This window comes from Lycorma delicatula, chromosome 9 (genome assembly GCF_047948215.1).
Source record: "Lycorma delicatula isolate Av1 chromosome 9, ASM4794821v1, whole genome shotgun sequence".
Lineage (NCBI taxonomy): Eukaryota > Metazoa > Arthropoda > Insecta > Hemiptera > Fulgoridae > Lycorma > Lycorma delicatula.
Genome location: NC_134463.1, coordinates 58,596,350 through 58,620,218, shown reverse-complemented (window position 1 = coordinate 58,620,218; position 23,869 = coordinate 58,596,350). Strand labels below are relative to the sequence as shown.

The 23,869-nt window shown below is 29.0% G+C and overlaps 1 protein-coding gene and 1 long non-coding RNA gene across 4 annotated transcripts in view; one reads left to right on the top strand and one right to left on the bottom strand.

Annotated features, from left to right (window-relative positions):
• Positions 1-23,869, bottom strand: part of ci (transcriptional activator cubitus interruptus) — a 752,653-nt gene that overhangs the window by 39,805 nt on the left and 688,979 nt on the right. Inside the window, exon 1 of one of the 3 annotated variants that reach the window (XM_075375511.1) lies at positions 22,476-22,624. The exons of the other annotated variants lie outside the window; for them this stretch is intronic. Within the exon in view, the coding sequence (XP_075231626.1) occupies positions 22,476-22,482 (7 nt within the window). The 5' untranslated portion in view covers positions 22,483-22,624. Of the gene's footprint in view, positions 1-22,475; positions 22,625-23,869 lie in introns of those variants that run through there. 3 annotated transcript variants of the gene reach the window in all.
• Positions 10,128-19,333, top strand: LOC142330198 (uncharacterized). The gene is made up of 3 exons (XR_012757726.1): positions 10,128-10,265; positions 14,521-14,760; positions 17,077-19,333. It is a non-coding gene; the product is annotated as an uncharacterized LOC142330198 (long non-coding RNA).

Below are 23,869 nucleotides of genomic sequence, written 5' to 3'. Positions count from 1 at the left end.
AAAAACCGAACGCAAAAACTGACTAAAGTATTCTCAATATGCTTTTGGCTGCAGCGAATTCTCCAATACCGTAATTGAAATTGGTAATCGAAATTAGTTCAAATATTATATTTTTCTTGAATCCTCTGAAACGCCCTTTAAATTGAAGTTGAACTTAGAAGGTATTTATAGGTATATTTTTGAATAATCGTAAGGCATCTTTAATTTTATTTTCAATTTTTACTTTCCCGGCGAATATAGCTATATTAAAACTATTATAGCGAATATAGCTTTAATAACTGTATTAAAGAAAAAGTATGGTTTTGTGGTCAGAAATAGAGTTTCGGTTTTTTGCAATCCTTTCGTTTTAGGATCTAACTAATTCAGCTACATTAAAAAAAAACATATATATATGTATGTATGTGCGTATGTGTTATTTACTGCCTTTGGCTTTATCTCTCAGGATTGATCAAACGTGTTTTTTTCAAATTTGACAGATATTTATTTTTATAATGAGCAATTGATCATATTAATTTTTTTTAAATTCATTAAGGGGTGTGGGGGAATACTGTGAAAAACCCAATTTAGATTTTCGTCAGAGGTATTTTAGATAAAACTTTTATTAAAGCATATTTTTTACATACAATTGTGTATATAAATAATCTTAAAAAAAAATTTTTTTCAATCACCCCCTACCTCTTAAAATTGAAATATACGTTATTTTTTTTGCTTATTTTTTGCCCTATCACCCTCGGTTTAAATATATTTCTAAAAAATTTTGAAAGTTTATTTTATATAAAGAGCTATCAAGAATTTTTTTTAAATTGAACTCCAACTACCAAAGTACACCGGTATTCACTGTATTGTACTATTTGAAATCCTTATAAAAACAATTAATTTTTACTAAGATTTTAACCTTAAAACGTTCAATTTTGAAAATCAGCTATTATACAAATGCTTTGTAAGGACGAGTGAACCACTAGATCAGCTAGGCTATAATTAAAGAAAAAAACGAACTTTAAATGCCTAAAATTTGTTTTCTATGTTTCATGATTAAATAATATTAAAAGAAAACCTAAATTAATCGATGTTTTTAATGTATAGCAGCATGCTCCTAATGGCAGAGAAAACGACAATCATCTGCATGAGCGGAAGAAGAAGGCTGGAGGAATTCTTCGTTAGGGTCGGTGACCTGATGTCCGGCCGGTCACCAAAGATAAATATCTGGGTCACTGCTGGACAAGTACAGGAGGTTTGTGGTGCTCGTCGTTGAGCTTGTTAAGAAAGGGGGAAGGACAGCCACAGCCGTATCCAGGTTGATAGCGAATGTTGGAGGTTCTGGAACCTAGAAAAGAAGGAACATCGCCTCTGTTGTCCTCGGTGGTGCTTTATACAACCCCATCTGGAGCAGAGCGATGAAAATTTGAAGATGTCAGAAGAAATTACAGCCCCTTCAGAGGAGGGTCTCCATAATGGTGGCAAGGGCCTATCGTATGGTCTCTCTGAAGGCGGTTGGAACGCCTCCATTAAACCTAACGATAATAGAGAGGACGGAGATTTCCGAAGGCACGTCAAAGGAGGAAGGCAGGAAGAACCTTCTACGTAAATGCAGGTGGGATCATGCTGTAATGGGTCGCTGGACTTACCAACTGATACCGTCTACTGAAGCATGGCTCCTCAGAAGGCATGGGGAGATTAATCACTGGTTGACCCAGCGGCTCGTTCAGTGTGTACCTCCATATCATAGGAAAACGCCCGAAACCCAACGCCATCAGGGAAGTATTGTAAATCAGATAATGATGTTATCCATACTTTTTATCAGTGCCCAAGATGGGCTGAAAATAGGTCGTTAGGAGAGTAATATCACTCTGAAGCGGTAATATGGAAGATGCTGGGTAGCGAACAACAGTAAAGGATCTGCTCTACGTAGTTCAGCAGTGTTCTCAGTGCAAAAATTAGAGAGGAATGAACCACTGAGAATGAGCTCTGGAGCCAGAATGGTGTGAGGTGTGGAAGGAGGGGGGGGGAGATGGTCAGGGTGGGCAGGTGCTCTCTGTGGGGAGGTGGTCGGTGGCCATCTGAACAGTCGGGTCACTACTACTGATGAACCGTTCGGGACTCTCTCAACATTCTTGAAGCCGTGGTGAATACAGCGTGTAGCGAATAATGCCGGTAAGGCGGGTATCGGGGCGTGCTGTTATAAGGGGGAGGTGTTTTTAGTGGGTCACCGCACTAGGCGGGAAACCCCTCACGCATAGCAGCGCGGGCTGCTGGGTGTCTGCTTGCAGATTTTCCCTCCTCCTACGGAAAAAATGAATAGCAGCATTAAAGTGTCTCCGTAGAAGGAAATCTGTATTATTTAAAGCTATTTTTAAAAATTAAAATGTTTAATTCCCTCATATTTTATGTCCATTATTATTCATACACATAGTGAACAGAAAGTCAGCTTCCCCTATATATAGATTTAAATTGTCACATTCTATAAATAGTGGGAAAGATTGGTTTTTCAGTTGGTAGTAATCAGCTGATACAATTATTATTTTTATAACTGAATTGTTATTTTTTATCTTTATTGAGAATAATATTGTTTAAGTATATAAAACAAGATTATTATGTTTTAGTATCGATAGAAAAAATAAAGATACCGCTGCCTCCCACGAAGAATTTATATAATATTTCCCAATTTTCCGTTACTTACCCGCCAAAATTTGCGTAAACTGTAAATATTAGAAACATTAGAAATGCTACACAATCACGTAGACCTAAAACCAGTTGCAACATTACGAAAACATACGATTTGTTACACAGACTTAAAAAAGAACCCTCGATCCAAAAGAAGTTGAAATACTCAGAAAAAGTTTTTGAAATATTTTCTAGCACTTGAAAATGAAATATAACAGGTACAGAATAATTCATGCATTGTTGATTTTGACGGAAGGTTGGAATTTTATGAGAAATTTGTAATCTATTTTGAAGTAAATTTTCGTTATTTTTTAGCTAAGTTACGGTATTATAAAGAATTCTACAAAATTTTAACGGTTTAGTAAAGAAACTTACTTTAAGTTCATGTTCGGTATAAAATTACAAAAAAAGTAATTTTAAGTCCTTATTTGTTCGGAGAAAATGTAAAACGGGCGATCTACATCTTGAAATTTTCGTTATTACGTGCAATTAAGTAAACCTTGCGTTTAAAAGAGGCCTATGTTTTGGTGGCAAGGTGGGGCAGCCCTTTACTATGCTTTTTGGATCAGAAAATACATTGATCATACTTTTCCTAAGAAAAAGGACCCGAGGAACAATTGAGTCACTATCATGTTCATGTGATTTGATCCTTTCTGACTATTTGTTCTAGGGAATCATTAAATACATGGTATTTTCGTCAAATCTAAAGACTTGAACCGACTCAAGTTGTGGAGTGACTTATTAATTTAAAATCAAACTGATTTTGTTAATCGGGACACAGTTTTACTGGAAAAAATATGTAATTCAGTGGTTTAACTTTGCCACATAAACGTTATGTGTTGGATAAAACTTATAAATATTTTCTTATAAGTAATGAGGAAACTGTTTAATATTTTTATTAATCCGTATAAAATAATAAAATTAAAGATAACTTGAAGCGGTAATAACACAATAATGAAACCAACGGATAAATCAATAAATATTGATTTCACTTCTTTATTAATATTATTAAAGTTTTATTTACCTGTTAAGTTACTGATTAAGTATATAAAATAGAAAATGCATTACTGAACAAAAATTTATTTATTTATTCCATCAATTTTATTTCATGTTTTTAAAGGTATATATACATTAACATACCACATAAATATATTCCAGTTAAATTAAAATAAATAAAATACTGGTAGATTTACATCCTGAGATAATAATAATAACAGAATGTGATGAAAAAACTTCTAGAAGTACTACTCGGTACTTATTGATGCACATGGTATCTTCAAAAAAAGCATACTTAAAATATAAACATAACGAATGCTACAACATATTAGATCTTTATGTAACTACTATTCTTGATGCTTTTTTACGCTTTAAACTTTATCACATGTCATCAATTTCTCTTTAAAACTACTTTCGGAAGTAATAAACTGCATTCATAAAGAATAGTCTAACTTCAATACTTCTTTATGCTAAGATATAGCATTCAAAATAAAAGGGTTTTCCTTTCCTGTAAGACATTTCATTTTTTTGCATCATATCTCTAAGATTAATTATTGCTATCGTTATGGGTAACATAAAGACTTATTACGGCCACGCCAATATATTATATAAGTATAAAATCTAATAGAATTTTAATAGAGTATCTATTATCCTTTTAATATTGGTGTTTAATAATAAAATAAATGAGAAGGGATACCGATAGAAAGTTAAATCTAATATTTAGTTTTTAAATAATTCTAATTAGATATAGGAGTATGAGAATTAAATACCCACTTTTCATCAATCACTCTAAAACAATAAAAATTGATAAGTAAGATAGATAAATATCATAAAAAGTATTTATTTCAAGTAGTAAAGTAACATCGTTTTATGATGTATCATTAACATTACCTCACTGATAAATAACTAATTAACACATTTATTTAAATAATACAAACTCGGTACAGGTATGGATCAAATAATTTTATGAGTTACGCTCAGTCTATTTATTTAAAAAAAAGTAGTGATTTAGTTACAATAATATAAATTAAATATATTATTTATATAATTCTGATAAATATCATATTTAATCTAGTAATAATTTCCAATTTATCATTATTTCTTTTAATTAGATTTTGCCAACTTTAGGATCTCTTTCCAATCACCTTGAATTTTTTCTACTTCGCTATTTTCTTTCTTCCCACTACCTCTTCATTCTCTATATATGTTGTTCTTTGCGTTCATTAGATCATTTAATTTTCAAATTTTCTTTCCCAGTCTTTTGTTATTGGAAAAATCCTATAATATCATAATTTGGTCTTTAAAGAACTCTAATTTTAATATTTTTTTCTGTTTTATTTAACATTTTAAGTCTTTTTTAATTTGTTTTTATTCATTTTGACAGGGTGACCAAAATCATTAACAGCTTTTTCATTGTCTATTATTATATTTTTTTTTACGGCATCAAACTAGTCATTTGACTAGTTTGATGCAGTTCTCCAAGATTCCCTATCTAGCGCTAGTCGTTTCATTTCGGTATACCCCCTACATCCTACATCCCTAACAATTTGTTTTACATATTCCAAACGTTGCTGTCTACACAATTTTTCCTTCTACCTGTCCCTCCAATATTAAAGCGACTATTTCAGGATGCCTTAATATGTGGCCTATAAGTCTGTCTCTTCTTTTAACTATATTTTTCCAAATACTTTTTCTTCATCTATTTGCCGCAACACCTCTTCATTTGTCACTTTATCCACCCATCTGATTTTTAACATTCTCCTATATCACCGCATTTCAAAAGCTTTTAATCTTTTCTTCTCAGATACTCCGATCGTTCCAGTTTCACTTCAATATAAAGCGACACTCCAAACATATACTTTCAAAAATCTTTTCCTGACATTTTAATTAATTTTTTATGTAAAAAATTATATTTCTGACTGAAGGTTCGTTTCGCCTGTGCTATTCGTGAATTTATATCGCTCCTGCTTCGTACATCTTTAGTAATTCTACTTCCCAAATAAAATTCTTTACCTCTATAGTCTTTTCTCGTCCTATTTTCTCATTCAGTGGTCCATCTTTGTTATTTCTAATACATTTCATTACTTTCGTTTTGTCCTTGTTTATTTTTATGCGGTAGTTCTTGCGTAGGACTTCATCCATGCCGTTCATTGTTTCGTCTAAATCCTTTTTACTCTCAGCTAGAATTACTATATCATTCCCAAATCGTAGAATCTTTATCTTTTCACCTTGTATTGTTATTCCGAATATAAATTGTTCTTTAACATCATTAACTGTTAGTTCTATGTAAAGATTAATAGGTAACGGGGATAGGGAACATCCTTGTCGGACTCCCTTTCTTACTACGGCTTCATTCTTATGTTCTTCAATTGTTACTGTTGCTGTTTGGTTCCTGTAAATGTTAGTGTTCTTCTATCTCTGTATTTGAACCCTAATTTTTAAAAAATGCTGAACATTTTATTCCGGTCTATGTTATAGAATGTCTATTTTATTCTTTCTTTATTTTTATAAATTTAATTGTTGTATTTTTAAGTTTAAATGTTTTTCTATCTTTTACAGGATTTTATGGTTTTTACTAATTATACTTCTATCCTCTTTTTCTATGTTTTTGTACGTTTTTTAAGCATCTAAAACGCATCGTTTTATTGAAATACTTAGAATGTTTAGCAATGCTATTTACAGCTTCATGTTACTATTTTGCTTAATTATTTTTTTAATTTATCTTTTTGCGACTTTTTGAAAAAAAGTACGGTATTACTTTCGGTCGGATGGTGTGAGTGTGTGTATGTGTGTGTGGTTGTGGTGGGGGGGGGGGGTGGATGAAAATAAATTTTTTTAACGTTTTGAAGTATGAGGAATATGAAAATATAATTTACTTAAATTGGAATTTCCTTAATATTTATAGGAATATATAATATTTTTTGGCTAAAACATCACCAAAACTATCAAGTCAATTTTATTGAAATTTATATTCTGTAGTAGTAGTAGTGTATCTGAAGTTGAGCATATGAAAATCTTATGAAGATTCGTTAAATCGTTCTTGAGTTACGCTCAATTTAAATTCGAAAAAAATTGAGCGGGCCTAGTAAGAAACGTGGTTCGTTATGATGCTGCAAGTTGGAACATTGACGTTCTTTATCTGCTGTATCTATTGTTAGCAGTCTATTATTAGAACAAAGAAAAAAAATACTAAAACATTAAAACCAAATTAAATTAACGAAAAGTTGGTTTTCTTGCGCAGAAATGCACAACTTTTTTTTTTTATTAGGGAAGTGTTATTTTAATGGTGCTAAATTAAAATTATGGATAATAAGCGATTTGTAGTGGTTTGAAGTTTATAATAATAAAATTATTAAATTTTTTCTTAAACGAAAAATAAAGAAAAAAGCTACGTTTTTGTTCATTGGTATGAATAATTCCATTAGGAAATTGAAATTATCAGAAATTACTAAGCATGTAAGGCTTTATTTTAAGTGATAATATCAAAATATTATAAAACGGTTGTTTTTACCTGAAGGATTATAATATGGAATAGTTGTGGTCTAAATATTTTATCTGCGTATTTATACGAGGGTCATTCAATAATTAAACAGACAAATAGATGTACAACAAAAATTATTTATTAAATAAATAAAAGGTTTTTGTTTACTTTTCCATGTAATCCCCACCAACGTCTCTACACATGTCCCATATTTTTACGAGTCGTCTTATCCCCTCAGCGAAGAATTCTTTACCTTGATCTCGAAGCCAGTTTTGTACTGTTTTCTTCACCTCTTCGTTGTCGTTGAATTTGATGCCATACAAAACTTCTTTCACCGGACCAAACAGACAAAACTCCGAAGGGGCAAGGTCAGGGCTGTAAGGAGGATGAGATAGGAGCTCCCAACCCACTTCGCCAGTAGTTTCCAGCGTCAGTTGTACCGTATGAGGTCCAGCGTTGTCAAGAAGATGAAGCACGTCTTTCCTCTGCCATCCCGGGCTTGACTTTGTCCTCAGTCATGGTTGCTGAGTAGTATAGGCTGTTGGTACAAATCGGACAACGGGGACTCCAAACGATGGCTAACATGACATTACCAGTCGATAGTTGCGTTTTGAATTTCTTACGGACAGACGATTCAGCGTGTTTCCACTGCATGTTTTGACGCTTGGAATCCGGCTCAAAATGACGTTTCCAAGGTTCATTACAGGTTAAAATGCTGTCCAAAAATGCGTCACCTTTGTTATTGAAACGATTTTGCACCGAGTTCGGTGCAAATGCGAAATCTCTCGGCTTTGTCATGAATGGTAAGCTCTCTGGGAACCCACCTTTCACAAGTCTTACGGTAGTTCACTTTCTTTGAACGATAGGAGTTGTGTCAACACTTACTCGAAAATTTCAGAAATTTTTTCAACTGTATATTGTCGGGCTTCTTGGAGAAGTGAATCAATAACAGAATCCAACGCCGAAGTAGGCACTGTTATCGGACGCCCGGAGCAGTACTCGTCGGTCACGCTTTTGCGGCCATTTTAAACTTTTCTACTCACGCATAAAAACTCGTACGGTTCATGCAACTACTGCCGTATTGTTTGTTCATCCGAGAATATATTTCTGACGGTTGTGCACTTTCCAAAAGTAAAAATCGGATCACAGAACGCTGTTCTTCAAAAGTACTTTCTTTGAGCGTTTACGCCATCGTAACTAAGGTTTTAGAGGTTATGTTTACGTAAATATTAATTGAACAGCTGACTAACACTCTTTGCAACGTTGCCAACTTATAAAAGTTTCAATTGGCGGTATTAAGCGTTTCCTTCACTAAAAATCTTTGTCTGTTTAATTATTTAATGATTCTCGTATTTATTTCTATTATTTGCGTAGAGAATTATTTGGAATCTGAATATTTTGTGTTCCCGTTATTTTAAAATCTAACCAAGAAGTTATCATTTAATATAAGTTATATATATAAAAAATTAAAACTTAATTTTAAGTGAATGGTATTTTCGTAACTGAATGGTATTCTCATACCTCAAAACGTAAAGAAAATTCATTTTTATCCCCATCCCACTCAAACTATCCAACCGAAAGTAATACATTCTTCAAAAAATTGGTAAAAAAAATCGAGTCTTAAGAAATGTTTTAAAGAGAAAATATAAAATCTATTTAAATCTAAGCTGAAAAATAGACTAAATATTACAAATAAATATAGAAGTTCAAAACGACGTATGCAATAACAAAAATAAAAAACAAACGGACTGATGCAAGCAATACGTAAGTACATTAAGTGAAGTGGTTACTGTAAATACATCTATGGTATTTATTTTTAAGCATTTATTAACAATCTTAGAGCAAGCTTATCTTTCAACAATACAAATAAATAAATGAACAAACAAACTACTTCTTATAAATCTTATGTAACTTAAGTGATTTTTTTCTATTTATAAATTTTAACGAGTTAAAAGTTTAAAATGAATAATCTTTTAAGTATTAATTAATTATTTAAATTTATTATTAAAATTCCAAAAAAACAAGGAAGTTATAATGAATTGTTTGCTACGTAACCGATTAATGATTATATTACCTGTTCTTTAATTCTACAAGACTGTGATTAAAGTCTAATAAAAAGTGTAATATTAGGCTACATTAATTTGGTTTTAATTTGCATGGTTATTTGATATGTAAGGAATGAACGAAAAAATTGGGCTTTGGAAAGATTATACAAACATTAGTTGTGTACCATATAAATCACGCTAATTTCATTATGAAGTATAAGAACCTACATTTATAATTCATATTTCTCAAAAATTAAAATGACTGAGGAAATTCTTTGTTCTTTGGCCGTTATCAGTACTTCAATCGGTCCTCCTTGATGTTCTAGCTATTTATATTTTATAGAAATATCTTGACTAAAAAAGGCTGATGTTGAACAGGAAAAAAATAAGAAAAATTTTAGAATTTTAGAAAGAGGAATTCCCAGAATTGAAATTTAAAAAAAATCTTAAGTCATCGAATATATTCTTACATGATTTGGTTCCACTTCTAAATCGGGACATAATTTTATGTTTCATATTTAAAATAAGTCATTCTTTTTGACCTAAATAAAACTTCTTAATTACATGAGACACAAATCAGGATTATTTTTATAATCCTGATTATAATAAATATTTAATTTCTCATACTTTTTTAATAAATCTGGCATGAAATTCTTGTAATTTTGAAAATGATTATACTGTTTTTGAGAGTGACTTTTATCTCATGTCAGAATGTTAACAAACCTTTTTCGTTATATCATCTAACATAACATCCAAGTATTTATAAAATCCAATAAAGCATAGTTTAATCATTGTATCACCTGTATTTAAATGTAACATGAAAATTGTTCTTTGTGTCAAATGAAACTTGTTAAGAATGAATTCTTATCATTAACTGTGATTATAAAAATCCATTATTATAAAGTAAAGGAAAAGAAGTCAAATTGAAAAAGAAAACGCACACTTAAAACATGCATTATCCTGATAATTTCATGTTGTAACACCTTATCGGTTTAAGTAAACCAATACAAATAATATTTGACGAATTTCTAATAAGTAGCAACGGAAATATTTGTCCAGTAAGCAACGCATCATGTTTTTGAGTAAGTACAGTTATTTTTTTAATATTTTAGTTGGTTACGGTATTTAATTTTAACTTCATTATGACAATAAAGAATAATGAACTAATATAATCACGCTGATGTGGTAACTTGTTTCTGAAACATTTCGGAACTTAAATAAAGAATTTATAAAACTAAATTAAATATAGGCATTTATAAATGTTTGAAATTATCAAAGTAATTCATTATTAAAAATTAAATTTTCAGTTTCATTTTTATGTGATGTTTGAGTAATAAATGAAATAGACAAAAAAAGTACAAATTCCGTTCCGCTGAGTTCTAATTGATATTAAGTAAGTGTTATTCACAATAGAAGGAAGAATTATTTGAGGGGGGAAAAATAAAGAATTTTTGATAAAGGGATGATTATACAAAGGAATCTGGGATCTATTAAAAAAAGAATACGTATATCTTTGATTTGTCAACAAGAAAATTTATTTTTGTATAATTATGAACTTTGTGTAGAATAATATTATACTTGAACAAGTTAGTCAATTTAATTATTTAGTTTTATTACTTAATATACTCCTACGAAAATGATCTAGATATTAAAATTAATATTACGAAATTTAATTTAATATGTGGAACAATTCAGTTAGAGCGTCCTAACTAAATTGCTCCACATATTTTTCAATCTGGTATCTTGTGTTGTTTTGCAGCCTCGCAAAACAACACAAAATATCAGATTGAATTTCTATAAAAAAAATCTGATGAGGACACCACATGACTTTCTTGTACGCCTATAAAATTACATATACACTTTTTTAAAAATGAAAAGAAGTACATCAAATTTTATTTCATTAAAAACTTCTGATATTTTTTTATTGTTATTATTGAATTATTATTTATCGTAAAAATTTTATTAGAATCAGAGATTAATAAATATATTTAAATTAAAAAAAAGAAGTATAAAAAAAGAGATCAAGTCTGATTCGAACCGATGTGCCTTCCCCTGGTAAGATCCATGTATTTCATAAATTAAAATTTTATTTGGCTATAACTCTGAAACCAATGAAAATAAGTACCACTTATGATAATATCGTTGAAAAGCTCTCAATGAGGGCTTATTACTGCAGTTAAGAAAAAGTTCAAAATCAATTTTTTTTGATATTCGGCTTTTTGGACACTTTTGGTTCAGTCGATTGCAGTCAAAAGGGAAGTGCACAACTAGATGTTACAACAGTCCTAAATCCAAAATTTCAACATTCTACGGCTAATCGTTTTTGAGTTATGCGAGGTACATATGTACTTACGCACGTACAGACGTCACGCCGAAACTAGTCAAAATGGATTCAGGGATGGTCAAAATGGATATTTCCGTTGAAATCTGAAAACCGAAATTTTTTGCGATCATAATATTTCCTTTACTTTGTACAAGGAAGTAAAAATGACTGTTCCTACTTTGATGTATGGTAGCGAGGCTTCGGTAAATAGAAAGTAAGATGAACGAGCTATGTATACAGTGGAAATGAAATTTCTCCGATCAGTAAACGGATCTGCTCATTTTGATCGATTATGAATCAAGGATATTCGAGTAGAACTGCAGGCATTTCCCCTGAATGAAATATTTAAGAAATATAAATTTAAATGGAGTAAATCTCTTAAAAAAATGAAAGAAAAATGTTTACCGGTCCTAGCCAGAAAGTAGAAACCCAGCGATGGATAGATACTGGAAGACCAAAGAAGAGATGGTGCAGAACAGACATTAGAATGCTTAATCCTTGAAGGCAGAAGATAAAGAATTTCGATAGAATGAGAATTACAGAGAAAAAACATCACCATAACTATTATGCTTTTTACGAACCCTTCTGTCGATAAAGTTGTTGGTCTTAGGAAAAAAAATCCATAGAATTGGCAGAGAGGGCGTAAAATTGCTATTATCAACAATTTCGATTTCAAATTATATTTTAATTTTTTAAGCGATTTATTATTGCTTAATCCCCACTTTCAGCTGCTGATGAAAGATAAATTTTTTAGGCTGTGAAAAATGCTAAGTTTGACTGGAATTTGAACACAAAACTTTTCGGATGAAAGACAAAAACGCTATTTATTCTGTAAGGAGATCGACATATTTATTCTTGAATTAAAAGAGTAAAAATTAGTTTAATTAATGATCTTTTAAATATTTATGAGTAGCAGCATAGATAATATGAAAATTAAATACTGTTTTTTTTTCTTAAAAAAAAAGCAAATAATAATTTATATTTTATAAAATTCGGATTAGTCAGACATCTTACAAGTATGATACGAGGTCTGTAAATAAAGTAATGAGACTAGTTTTTTTGGCAGCCAATGTGGCAACACTGGGAAGTTACTAGTAAACATGTGGTTATATGAACAGCTGATTTATATCAAGTATTAATATTTTTAGACTACTGCTGCCAAGTGAGACGTAAAGAAAGTTTTCGTGAAAAGAGTTTTTGTTGTACCTTACAAAATGAGTAACGTTGCGCAATCAAGTTTTGTGTTAAAACTCGTTGAGAATGCTATTGAAACTTTTTCAAAATTGAAAAGGGCGTATGTACATGATGCTCTGTCACGATCCCAAGTTTTTAGGTGGTTTAAAGCATTTTCAGATGGCCGGGAATCAGTTGCGGACGATCTACGCTCTAGAAGACCGTTAACGTAAAAAAGTGTTGACAATGTTGAGCGAATAAGACTTGATACGGAACGACCGGCGATTAACTGTCAGAATGATTGCAGAACAATTGAATTTGAACCGTATCACAGTCCTTCAAATTTTGACAAACGAATTAGATATGAAAAATGTTTGTGCAAAATTGGTCCCAAAAAATTACACTGTTGAATAGAAAAACAACAGGGTGGAAGTGTGCCGCGATCTTCTAGGGCTAATTGAAAGTGATCCTGATTTTCTAAAAAATGTTATTACTGGTGATGAATCTTGGATATTTGAGTACGACCCAGAAACAAAACACCAGAGCTAAGAGTGGCACACTTCAAACTCACCACGTCCCAAAAAAGCAAATATGAGCAAATCAAAAATAAAAATCATAATAATTTGTTTCTTCGATAGTAATGGCATTGTCCATAATGAGTTTTTGTCTACAGGACAGACTGTAAAATCAATATGTTTACCAAGAAATTCTTGAAATACTGCGGAAAAGAGTTGCCCGCGTGAGACCAACCATCAAAAACAACTGGATGCTGTATCATGACAATGCATCTTGTCACACTGCACTCTCAATTAATGAGTTTTTGACAAAGAACAACATTCCTGTAGTTCGTCAACCACCTTATTCACCTGACTTGAGTCCGTGTGACTTTTTCCTGTTCTCGACTTTAATAAAAACACCTCAAAGAACGCTATTTTTTGGAACAGTAGAAAACATTAAAAAAATGTAACCGATCATCTGAGTTCCGGTTTCTGAGTTCCAACACTGCTATAAAAATGGGAAAACCGTTTGAAGCGTTGCGCGGTTTCCCAAGGGAACTATTTCGAAGGTGATAGAGTCCGTGAATAATTGAATTGTAAATAAAAAGTTTTTCTGAACCAGTCTCATTACTTTATAAATTATTGGGATAATTATTAGACCTCATATTTATAAGTTATTGAAAAATTATAATCAATCGGAAAATAACGATAAGTGAAGAAAAATTCTTAAGTAATCTAAAGACTTATTAAATCCGTTTAAACAATGGTTTGTACAATTATTTAAAATTTTCCCCATATATTTTTTATATTCCGGTAAAAACCTCAAAAATTCTAGTCCCTTTTTGAAAACTCTTTGAAAACTTTATACATATATTCACATATATGGTTTTCCTCAGAATATCTTATATTTTTTAACTTTTATATAAAAATTATATTGAAATTAACATATCAAAAAATATATTGATAAAAATACGATCCAATTAATGATCATGCTTCATACTGTTTAACTGTGCTGTATGTTTAAATAACTCGTGTAATGTTTCTAAAGACGATACGTGGTATAAATATACATTATATTAACATATAAATCTGAAAGTTTGTTACTCAGTCACGCAAAAACTACTGGATCAGTTTCAACAAACTTTTTTTATTTTATTTATTTTTTTATACAAAAACATATTGTCTGAAAAACCCCGATATTATAAGTAATTTTTCGAAAAATAACGAAATTATATAATACTGAAAAAATGTATCAGTTTCTGAAACGTATAAATGTTTTTATTCAGCGATTACTACTGCACCGATTTCGATGAAAGTTTTTTATTTTTTTTATTTTTTTTGCAGCGAAACATATAGGCTAAAAAAAACACCCGCAACTAAACTTCAAGCAACATCCAGAGCTGCCGAAACTAAAGATAAAATAAATGAGCATCACAGGGCTCTCAAGATACACGTGAAGTACGCGTGCGAAGCCGGGAGGAGGGTAGCTGCTAGTGCGAAATGTAATTTAGATTTTAAAGTTTAAATAGATGATAAATTATTAAAAAAAAAAAAAAAATTGAAGTACAATTTAGCGTTATGTAGGTACGTCATAAAACGTTTTATTAACTGTAATTAATTAATAAAAAGAACATTATTTTCTAATTGGTTTAATTAAGTTTATTTTTAACAATTTATTAAAAAAAATTTTTTTTTTTTAAATGAATTCGACTATAAAGTTTTTCATCTCTCTTATTAATTACACATAATTGAAGTACCTAAAAAAGATTAAGATAACTTAACTGACCAACAATATAAATTAAAATTAAATTATGCATGTTTTTAATAATTAAAAGCAAAAATTCTTCTGTTTAAATATTAGTCCGTTGTTAGAAAAAAATTAATTAAAACTAGGCGCATTGTTATATTTTAATATAACACAGCTTTATTTATAAAATAAAAAGTCAATGCAATATTACATAATAAACGAGAAAAGCAAAAAACAAAATGTTTGATTTCCATTTTACACTTTTTGTGCTATATTTTCAAGCGTATAAATAAACTGCAATTATTTTTATTAAAAAAAATATTTTACTGTAGTCGATACATAATAATATATTATACATTCACGTAGGTATGCTACTCCAGCCGGTTACTCCGTGGCGCAAGTGATAGCGTCTCGGCCTTTCATCATCCGGAGGTCTCAGGTTCGAATCCCGGTCAGACATTGGGCATTTTCACATGCTACAAAATTGTCATTTCATCTCATTCTCTGAAGCAATACCTAACGGTGCTCCCGGAGGCTAAAAAACTTGCCTGATTAGAACTGGGTCATAAAATATACATTTAATAAAAAATATCATATAAATGCAATTAAAGTTCATATTAATGATTAAAATTACATGAAATGTTATTAAATTAAACCTTAAAGTTACAAAATAAGTAACAATTCAGAAGGAATTAATTAAAATAATTTGAACAATTTTATTTTTACATGTTAACGGCGATGTAGAAAGTTAAGTTTTATTTTAACAATATTATTACTTTAAAAAATCATCGAGTTGTGTTTGTTAAAGAAATTTTTTATTTATTTAAAAAAATTACTAATAAAACTCATAATCTATTAAAAGTGTCAAGAGAAATGGCGTAATCTTGAGTAATATATTTTCTTATAAGCTAAATTAGTGAGTTGAGTTACACGAAAACAGTTCTCTTATCTTATCTACAGGCAGATTTTTATACGGATTTGAATACCAGATCGTGGATTAGTGAGTTGAGTTACACGATAACAGTTCTCTTATCTTATCTAAAGGCAGATTTTTATACGGATTTGAATGCCAGATCGTGGATATCGGTGTTCTTTGGTGGTTGGTTTCAATTAACTACACATTTCAGGAATGGTTGATCTGAGACTGTACAAGACTACACTTCATTTAAATTCATACATATCATCTTCTGAAGTAATATCTTACGGTGGTTCCGGGGGCTAAACAGAAAGAGAGAGAGAGAGAGAGAGTTTTCTTATCTGGTTTCATAGTAGTAGATGTCATTTTATTTTTTTATTTTTTGAAGAGTAAGTGACTACTGATTTCATTAAAAATAGAAGATTAAGAAATGATTTTTAATTTATTAAATACATTTCGATAAGACTCATATTTATAAGCGCAAAATATCGATTTATAACAACCTGTTTTTGTAAAAACCCTTTTTTGAGGAAACAGAAATATATCAATTCTTAAGAACTTAAGAAATTATATACTTGAAATTTCTACTATAATCAGTAGAAAACCTCTTTTAAGGTAAAAAAAACAATGAATACAAGTATGTACCTTATTTCAAGAAATTTTATCTTCGGTTCTATTGAAAAAAAAAGACTTGAATTTTTTCAAAATATAGAATAATTTTATTGTTTTTTGAAGTATGTGGCGTGAAAAAAACAAGGTAAAATGTAAAACTGAGTCATTTATGAAATATAAATTTAATTTTCAGATAATATATGAAAACAAAAGTATTTATACTTCACAACCTACGTATAGTATTGCGCAAAAAAATTTGAGAAAACAACATCGAATGACATTTCGATATTTTTCGTAGGCAACGACACAAATGAGGGATAAAACGCCATTTTTAGTTTTTATTACTTGTTACACTTTAAAATTTCTTCTACAAAATGAAAATTTTAAAATCTTTACCCAAGTTGAAATAAAATATTAAGAAGAAAAGAGAAAAGGAAATTAAATTATAATTTATTTTTCTTTTTTTATATAAGAATAAATTGAAAGTTGGAATTTAGGGCTAATTTATTTTTTTAAATTAACTAAGACCTGTTAAATACCTCTTTTGAATGATTGATATTTTATTGATGATATTAATGGTTAATAAATTTGTTTGTAAAAACTTCTCTTTTCTTTTTCTGTTTAGCCTCCGGAACCACCGTAAGGTATTACTTCAGAAGATGATATGAATGAATGTAGTCTTGTACAGTCTCAGTTCGACCATTCCTGAGATGTGAGATTAATTGAAACCCAACCACCAAAGAACATCGGTATCCACGATCCAGTATTCAAATCCGTATAAAAGTAACTGACTTTACTACGATTTAACCTTAGAATTCTTGACTTCGAAATCAACTGATTTGCGACGACGAGTTAACTACAAGACCAGCCCCGGTGGGCTTGTAAAAATTCTGAAAAAATTTACTACAATAGATGCAATAATGAACTACTATATCTATAATCAAACGCATAATAAAAATTAACAACGAATCTATTTTCTTAACTCAAGAGTGTTCTGCTGTTATAAATTTAATTTTACATATACATTTTTAAAATAATATTCATAGAAAAACTTAGGGTTCAACAATAATACTGATAATTATTAAAACTGTGTCTTTCCTTTGTCTTAATTTTATTTTAAGCGACGCGATTCTTAGAAAAAGATCGGAAGTTTTTCATAACCTTTTAATTAAATAAAACTCAACAGTTAATCTTTATTAAATAAGAATCCCCTACTTATAGCCAATTTTCAGTGAAATAGCAAATTTTTCGCATATTTGAGGTTTTAATATATTTATATAAAATAATTTATCCATAATTTAAAACATACGAAATGAAACCAAACTCCGAAGCCTTAGCGGTAAATTACGCGCGTTACATTCTTTCACAACCGTAAAAAATATTAATAATTGGGACATACTTACATCTCAGTTCTATAAAAGTTGAGCATATGTAATTTTTTAATGATTGACAATATATTGATAGATTTATTTCTAAATTAAAAATCGAAACCATAATTATTTATCTTTTATAATTATAAAAAAAAAATATTACTACGATAGAAAAGATAAAAAAATTGATTTAACAACTGTACCTGAATTAAAAAATGGTTATGAAAATAAAGGATATAAAAACTGAGTATTTTGATTCTGAAAGAGGAGTAAAGCAAGATTCCTACCAATCACCAATTTTAGTTAATATTTATTTATAAGATATAATTATAAGAAGATCAAATTATCTATCTAGGGGGAAGGAAAAAAGCAAATTTTTTAAGGTTTTTAGATGACAACAATTTTTTTTTCTTTTTAAGAAATGAAGCACAGCATCTATTGAAGCATATATTGATAATCAATAGATGATTTTTGAAATTAAATGACATTGTTTCAGAATAAGAAATGAAAAAAATGTTAGGAAAACTAAATTGATGAGGACAGAAGACAATAAATTGATGAATATCTACAAAAAGGAAGAATTGAAATAGATAAAAAAAGTATAGATACCATGTTAACAAAATATTTTAAAACGAAATAAAATTAGAATAACAACGGCTAAGGAAACACTTTACAGAAACAATTATTATTATGCAATAAAATGTAGTTAGAGTTGAAGAAGAGTCACTACACGTATAGTATTAAAATACGTTTAGAGACTATTTTTTTTTATGGATGTGAAACATGTAAATTAAAAAAAATAGAAATGAAGGCTGAGCATATTTGAAATGTGAGCATATAGAAGATTAGATCAAAAAATAAAAAAGTGTTAAGAAGAGTGAAGAACCGTAGAAGCTTAATCAGAAGGATTAGGAAAGCTAACCGGTCGGTATACATGAAGAAAGGAGAAAATCCTATTAAAATAAAGCTAGACGCATCAGTAGAAGATAAAAAAATAGAGGGAGGAAAAAGTAAAAATTAAGGAACGATCTAGGAGAAAATGGGAGCTAACAGCATCTTTAAAGTCTAACTAGGAATAGAAAAATAGACGCAAACATAGTGCAAGGAACTTGCCTCAGAGCAGATAACCACCTTACGATGATGATTACGTGATGTCGCTAGATTATTGCACGTATAATGCTACGATATGATTTCATGAATAATTTTTTGTTAAAACTGATATTTCTTATTCAATTAATGCAAGAGTTTTGTCATTCACACAACAAATACAAGCCACATTCCATCTGAGAGACAGAGGTTGGTTTCAGGAAATTATAAATGAATAATTGTTAAATAACCTCCAAATAAAAAACATGGATATTAAAATATTTAAAAAAATAAAAATATTAATTTAAAATAATTTTTTGAAGATCTCTTCAGATCTAATTTTGTGCGTTTTCTTTTTTAAAGACATTACCGGTGACTGATATGATGATGTCCGTCTTTTGAATGATTAGAAAATCCCTTTAGTAATCGAATAATTATAATGTATTTGTAAATTTCATACGTTCAAGCTCTATTTTTATGTGCTTACTGAAATTTTATCGATAGTTCAATAAAGAGGGAACTGCATACAGTTCCGAAAATACGTAAATTAATTTAATTTTACAATAAATTATTAATTTACATTTAATAATATTAAAAAAGTGTTATCTTGTTTCGTAATGTCGATCAACAAATATTTTATTAAATTCATCGTCAAAATATCAACCTAGTGTTTTCGTTAAAGCAAATGAAAAAAAAGAAAGTGAAACTTGTATACTATATGCCTTCATTAAAGAATCAAATAATTGACTAAATAAGGGACATTCCATTTATTTGCGTAATTCACGCACTTTTTTGACCAACATTTTTCATAAAAGTAGGTGGGTAATTTATGGGTGGAACAATTTATATGGATTTATAATGAAACAAAAATCTGATGATATTTATTTTACTGAATATTTTATACTTGGATGTTTCATTAAGATATTATTTAAAAATTCAGGTGCGTGAATTACGCGAGTAAGTATAGTATGTAATATTTCTACTAATAGCTTATTAAAATACATATAATAACCATAAGTATAATTTTTTGTTTCTAAATCCTTTGACAGCATTAAATGAATTCAACTTTATTGTTTAACTTTTAATAAAATCACATTTATCTGGAAAGGAATGAGATGATTATCCAAATATGTTAACTTATTAAATAGAAATTATTTTAACAGAAATTAAATTTAATTTACTTATACCTTTAAAAAGTAAGTATAAAAATATTATCTATTGTTTAAAGGAAATGAACATCGAAATAGATCAATTTGTGTTTGATCCGTAAAAATACAAGACGTCTTGATAAACATAGCCGTTAAAAAAAATACTAACTAGTTCTTTCTGTTGAGTATAAAAATATAAAATGTTCTCATTGATTACAGCAACGCAGTTAATTCTTAAAATTTCATGCATATTTATATATAAAAAAACACATTCTCTTTCATGATTTGTAATTCAAATCAATTACTCGTTTTAAAAAAAGAAAATTAATTTTTCTATGACGTAATTATTACTGTGCTAATTATTTTTGTGTTAATTATAAAAAATATAATATATAAATAATATAGTGAATACTACCTATGTTAACAAAGATAAATAGCAGTTACAACTATTTAAATTTAACCAGAATAATTTTTCAATAATAGATAAAATAACTAACCTGACGGAAATTTATTTTTTGACGATGATATTTTTAAATATTATATACACGCAAGTAATTTTCCTAAAATTATTGAAAAATATTCAATTTTATTAATAATGATATAAGATTTAAAAAAAGAAACTAAAATATTATTTCTGTGAGAAGCATTATATTGTTGAAGTATAGTAGGAAATTTAAAAAAAAAACAAAAAAAACTGTTATAGTTAAAAGCACTTTAAATTATCTGATGGCCTTTTAGAAAAGTCAATTGCAGATACTTATTTATACGATGTGGAATTTTTCCTACAACAATCATTAAAAACAAAAATTATCAAATTCGAGTATTGCTAGTGGATACACAGCAATTATTAGGATACGATAACTCTTCAAACAGTTACAAAAGGAAGATCTGTAATCCTCAAATCTGTACGGTTTTTAAAAATAAGTTTTCCATTTTCAAAAACATTCTCGAAATTTCTATTGAATAAGATTAAAATAACTAATTTTTAAATAGTATTTATTTTTTTATTTTTAAGTTTTCTACTGAATTATAAATAAATTTAAAGCTACTGGCATTAATTTCATTTTAATTAGCAAAATTAAACCCGTAACCTAGGTATTAAATAGGTATATATACACATATATATTTAGGTGTAATTTATAACAATATTAGTTAATTTTTCTAATGATACTGGCAGTATGATTTTTCTGGACAGTAAAAATCAGAGGAATAAATAATAGACACAACTAAATGAGTAGAGAATAACTCCGTAATTCTATTAAAAAAAACAAAAAAAAAAAAAACAGGAATTGTAAATTAGTTTTCACAACCGAGGAACTGCTAAGAACACAAAATTATTAAGGCCTTTTAATTCTAAATTTCACTAATTAAATAAAACATAATTAAAATCTTCGGAAAAAAATGGAAAATAAAAATTAGATAACATTTCCTATAATCTCGAGTTATAGGAATAGAATACGATTGCCAAAAAACAAAAATAAAAAAGACGAATACTTTAGTTTAATTGAACATCAGTAGATCTCATAATTTTAATACTGATTAGAATAATTTAGGAAATGCTTTATCATTAATGAAAAAAATAATTGTATGTATATTCATTAAAAGTAAACATATTATTATTAATTTTTTTCTCTGTGATATACAACCATCAGCTGCTCTGGTCATTTAGCCCAAAAGGAAATTTTTAGCTAATGAAAAATGCTATGCCTGGCTCGGGATTCGAACCCGGGATCATCGGATGAAAGACCAATACGCGAATATATTAGTGAATTTTCTTTCTTTCATTTTTTTCACATTCTAATAAAAATGAACCCGAATAAAATCTGTAAATATAATTTTTGTTAAAATATTTTTATAACCTATCTTTTTCTATATTTCTCCGAAAGTTCTGTATATACATAATTATTATGATAGAATATAAATAATACATAAAACTATTTATATAAATTGTAATTTCTTATTTATTTTGTTTATGAAGAGGCTAAGTAAAATATATAAATTTCTTTTTAATACTGTATTAGTAGTAATAAACACTTATACTTTTACTATTTTATATAACTGTTTGATATATTCAATACAAATAATACTAAAAGCAGTTCACCCAAAATAAAAATTACTAAGTATAGTAAAGTAAATTCTAAAATTATACAACTTTCGATAAAGACTAACTGAGATGTACATTAATATATTTGTTGTACAGTAAAGTTGCTTGTTAAAATAAAGTGTCTTAAGAAATAAGAAAAGATGAAGATTTAAAGGTACAATGAAATAAAAAAAGATGGGGGAGGGAGGAGAAGATAAAGTATAAAAGAAAGAGCATAAAAAAATAAAGAAAGAATAACGGGCCAGAGAACATGTGGGCGAACATCAAGACTATTTAATGCATACAAACACATTTATATTTGTTTATTTCTACTTACATATCATGTCTAAAATATTCCAAAACTGGCTGGAGAAGGTTGAATAAGATTAAATAGATATAAAAAAAATAATAAATTATTAATTACACATTGTCAAAATTAATAAACAAAATATACAACATAACATACTAAATTTTATAACACACCTATCACCGGATACATCGCGCAGCCACAGGCTCAAACTAAACCAGCATGTTACTACGGACGGTATGAAAGATTTTCCCTCCGGATTAATATAAAATTTACCTACCGGCAAAAATTTTTCCCTTTAACAAGAGATGTAATCTATCGAATATAATACCGTTCGTTGTTGTGAGCGTATAATTTACACATAATCAAGATAAATTTATCAATCATAAACCAGTACTGCACTGTAATGTATAACTAGCAATCATATACAGTATATCTTGCGCAATTTATTAACATCAAAATTTATTTATTCATACCTTATTATTATTTACATTAAAATAATAAAAGGAAAAAAAACACAAATTTTTGTCCTTTTATATATATACTTCATAACAATAACTCATCTTCTTTATAAAAGGAGAATTTTCCCTAGGTACTTTTTTTAAAAATAAAAAATCAAAATATTTAAAATATTAAAATAATTTTTTATAAAATACACTTAATAGGTTTTCACAAAATTTAATATTTCCGTTAGAATTATCATAATTGATTTGAGCGTTATTTTCTGCCTTTCCTAGTTGATGAAACGTTGAGAATACAAAACTACGTAAAATCCAAAACGCGTCAACTACGAATGTAGTAGTAGACGCGTTTTGGAATACCTTCCTTCTCAAAGCTACTTTTAGCAGCCAAATGGAATAGTAAAAGTAGTTTTAAAAATTGAAGTACTCTGAAACGTCAATTACGAATGTTAGAATGACATGCTAGGAAAGGCAGAAAACTCAAATCAAACATCCTATAGGGTTTCTACATTTTTTCCAATCCGTTATCCAAATTTGAGAAGTAAAAATATACTATAAAAAATACTTTTCTGGAAAATAATAATTAAAAATGACTGATTTTGATAGATTCCAATTTTCTGTAATGCAATAAAATTAAAAAATACACGCGCGCGAGCGCCCCCACACACACATGTATATAATATGAGAAAATTATATATATTTTTCCAACCAGTTTTCCAGCTACGCCGAGTCTGGGTGTGTGCGTTTAGGCAAATCCAATTACTGCTATCGGCTAGTCAGGCCTATGTAGTTGCAGATGTAGTGCAATGTAAGTGTAAATGTTCCGGTAAAAATGCAGTGAGGAACAGAATCAGTTTGATCACTCCTTAGACGTGTGGTTAATTTAAACCCAACCATCAAAGTATTCACAGTCTAGGATTTAAATCCATATAGAAGTCTTCACAAAGACTCGAACTTTAGAAG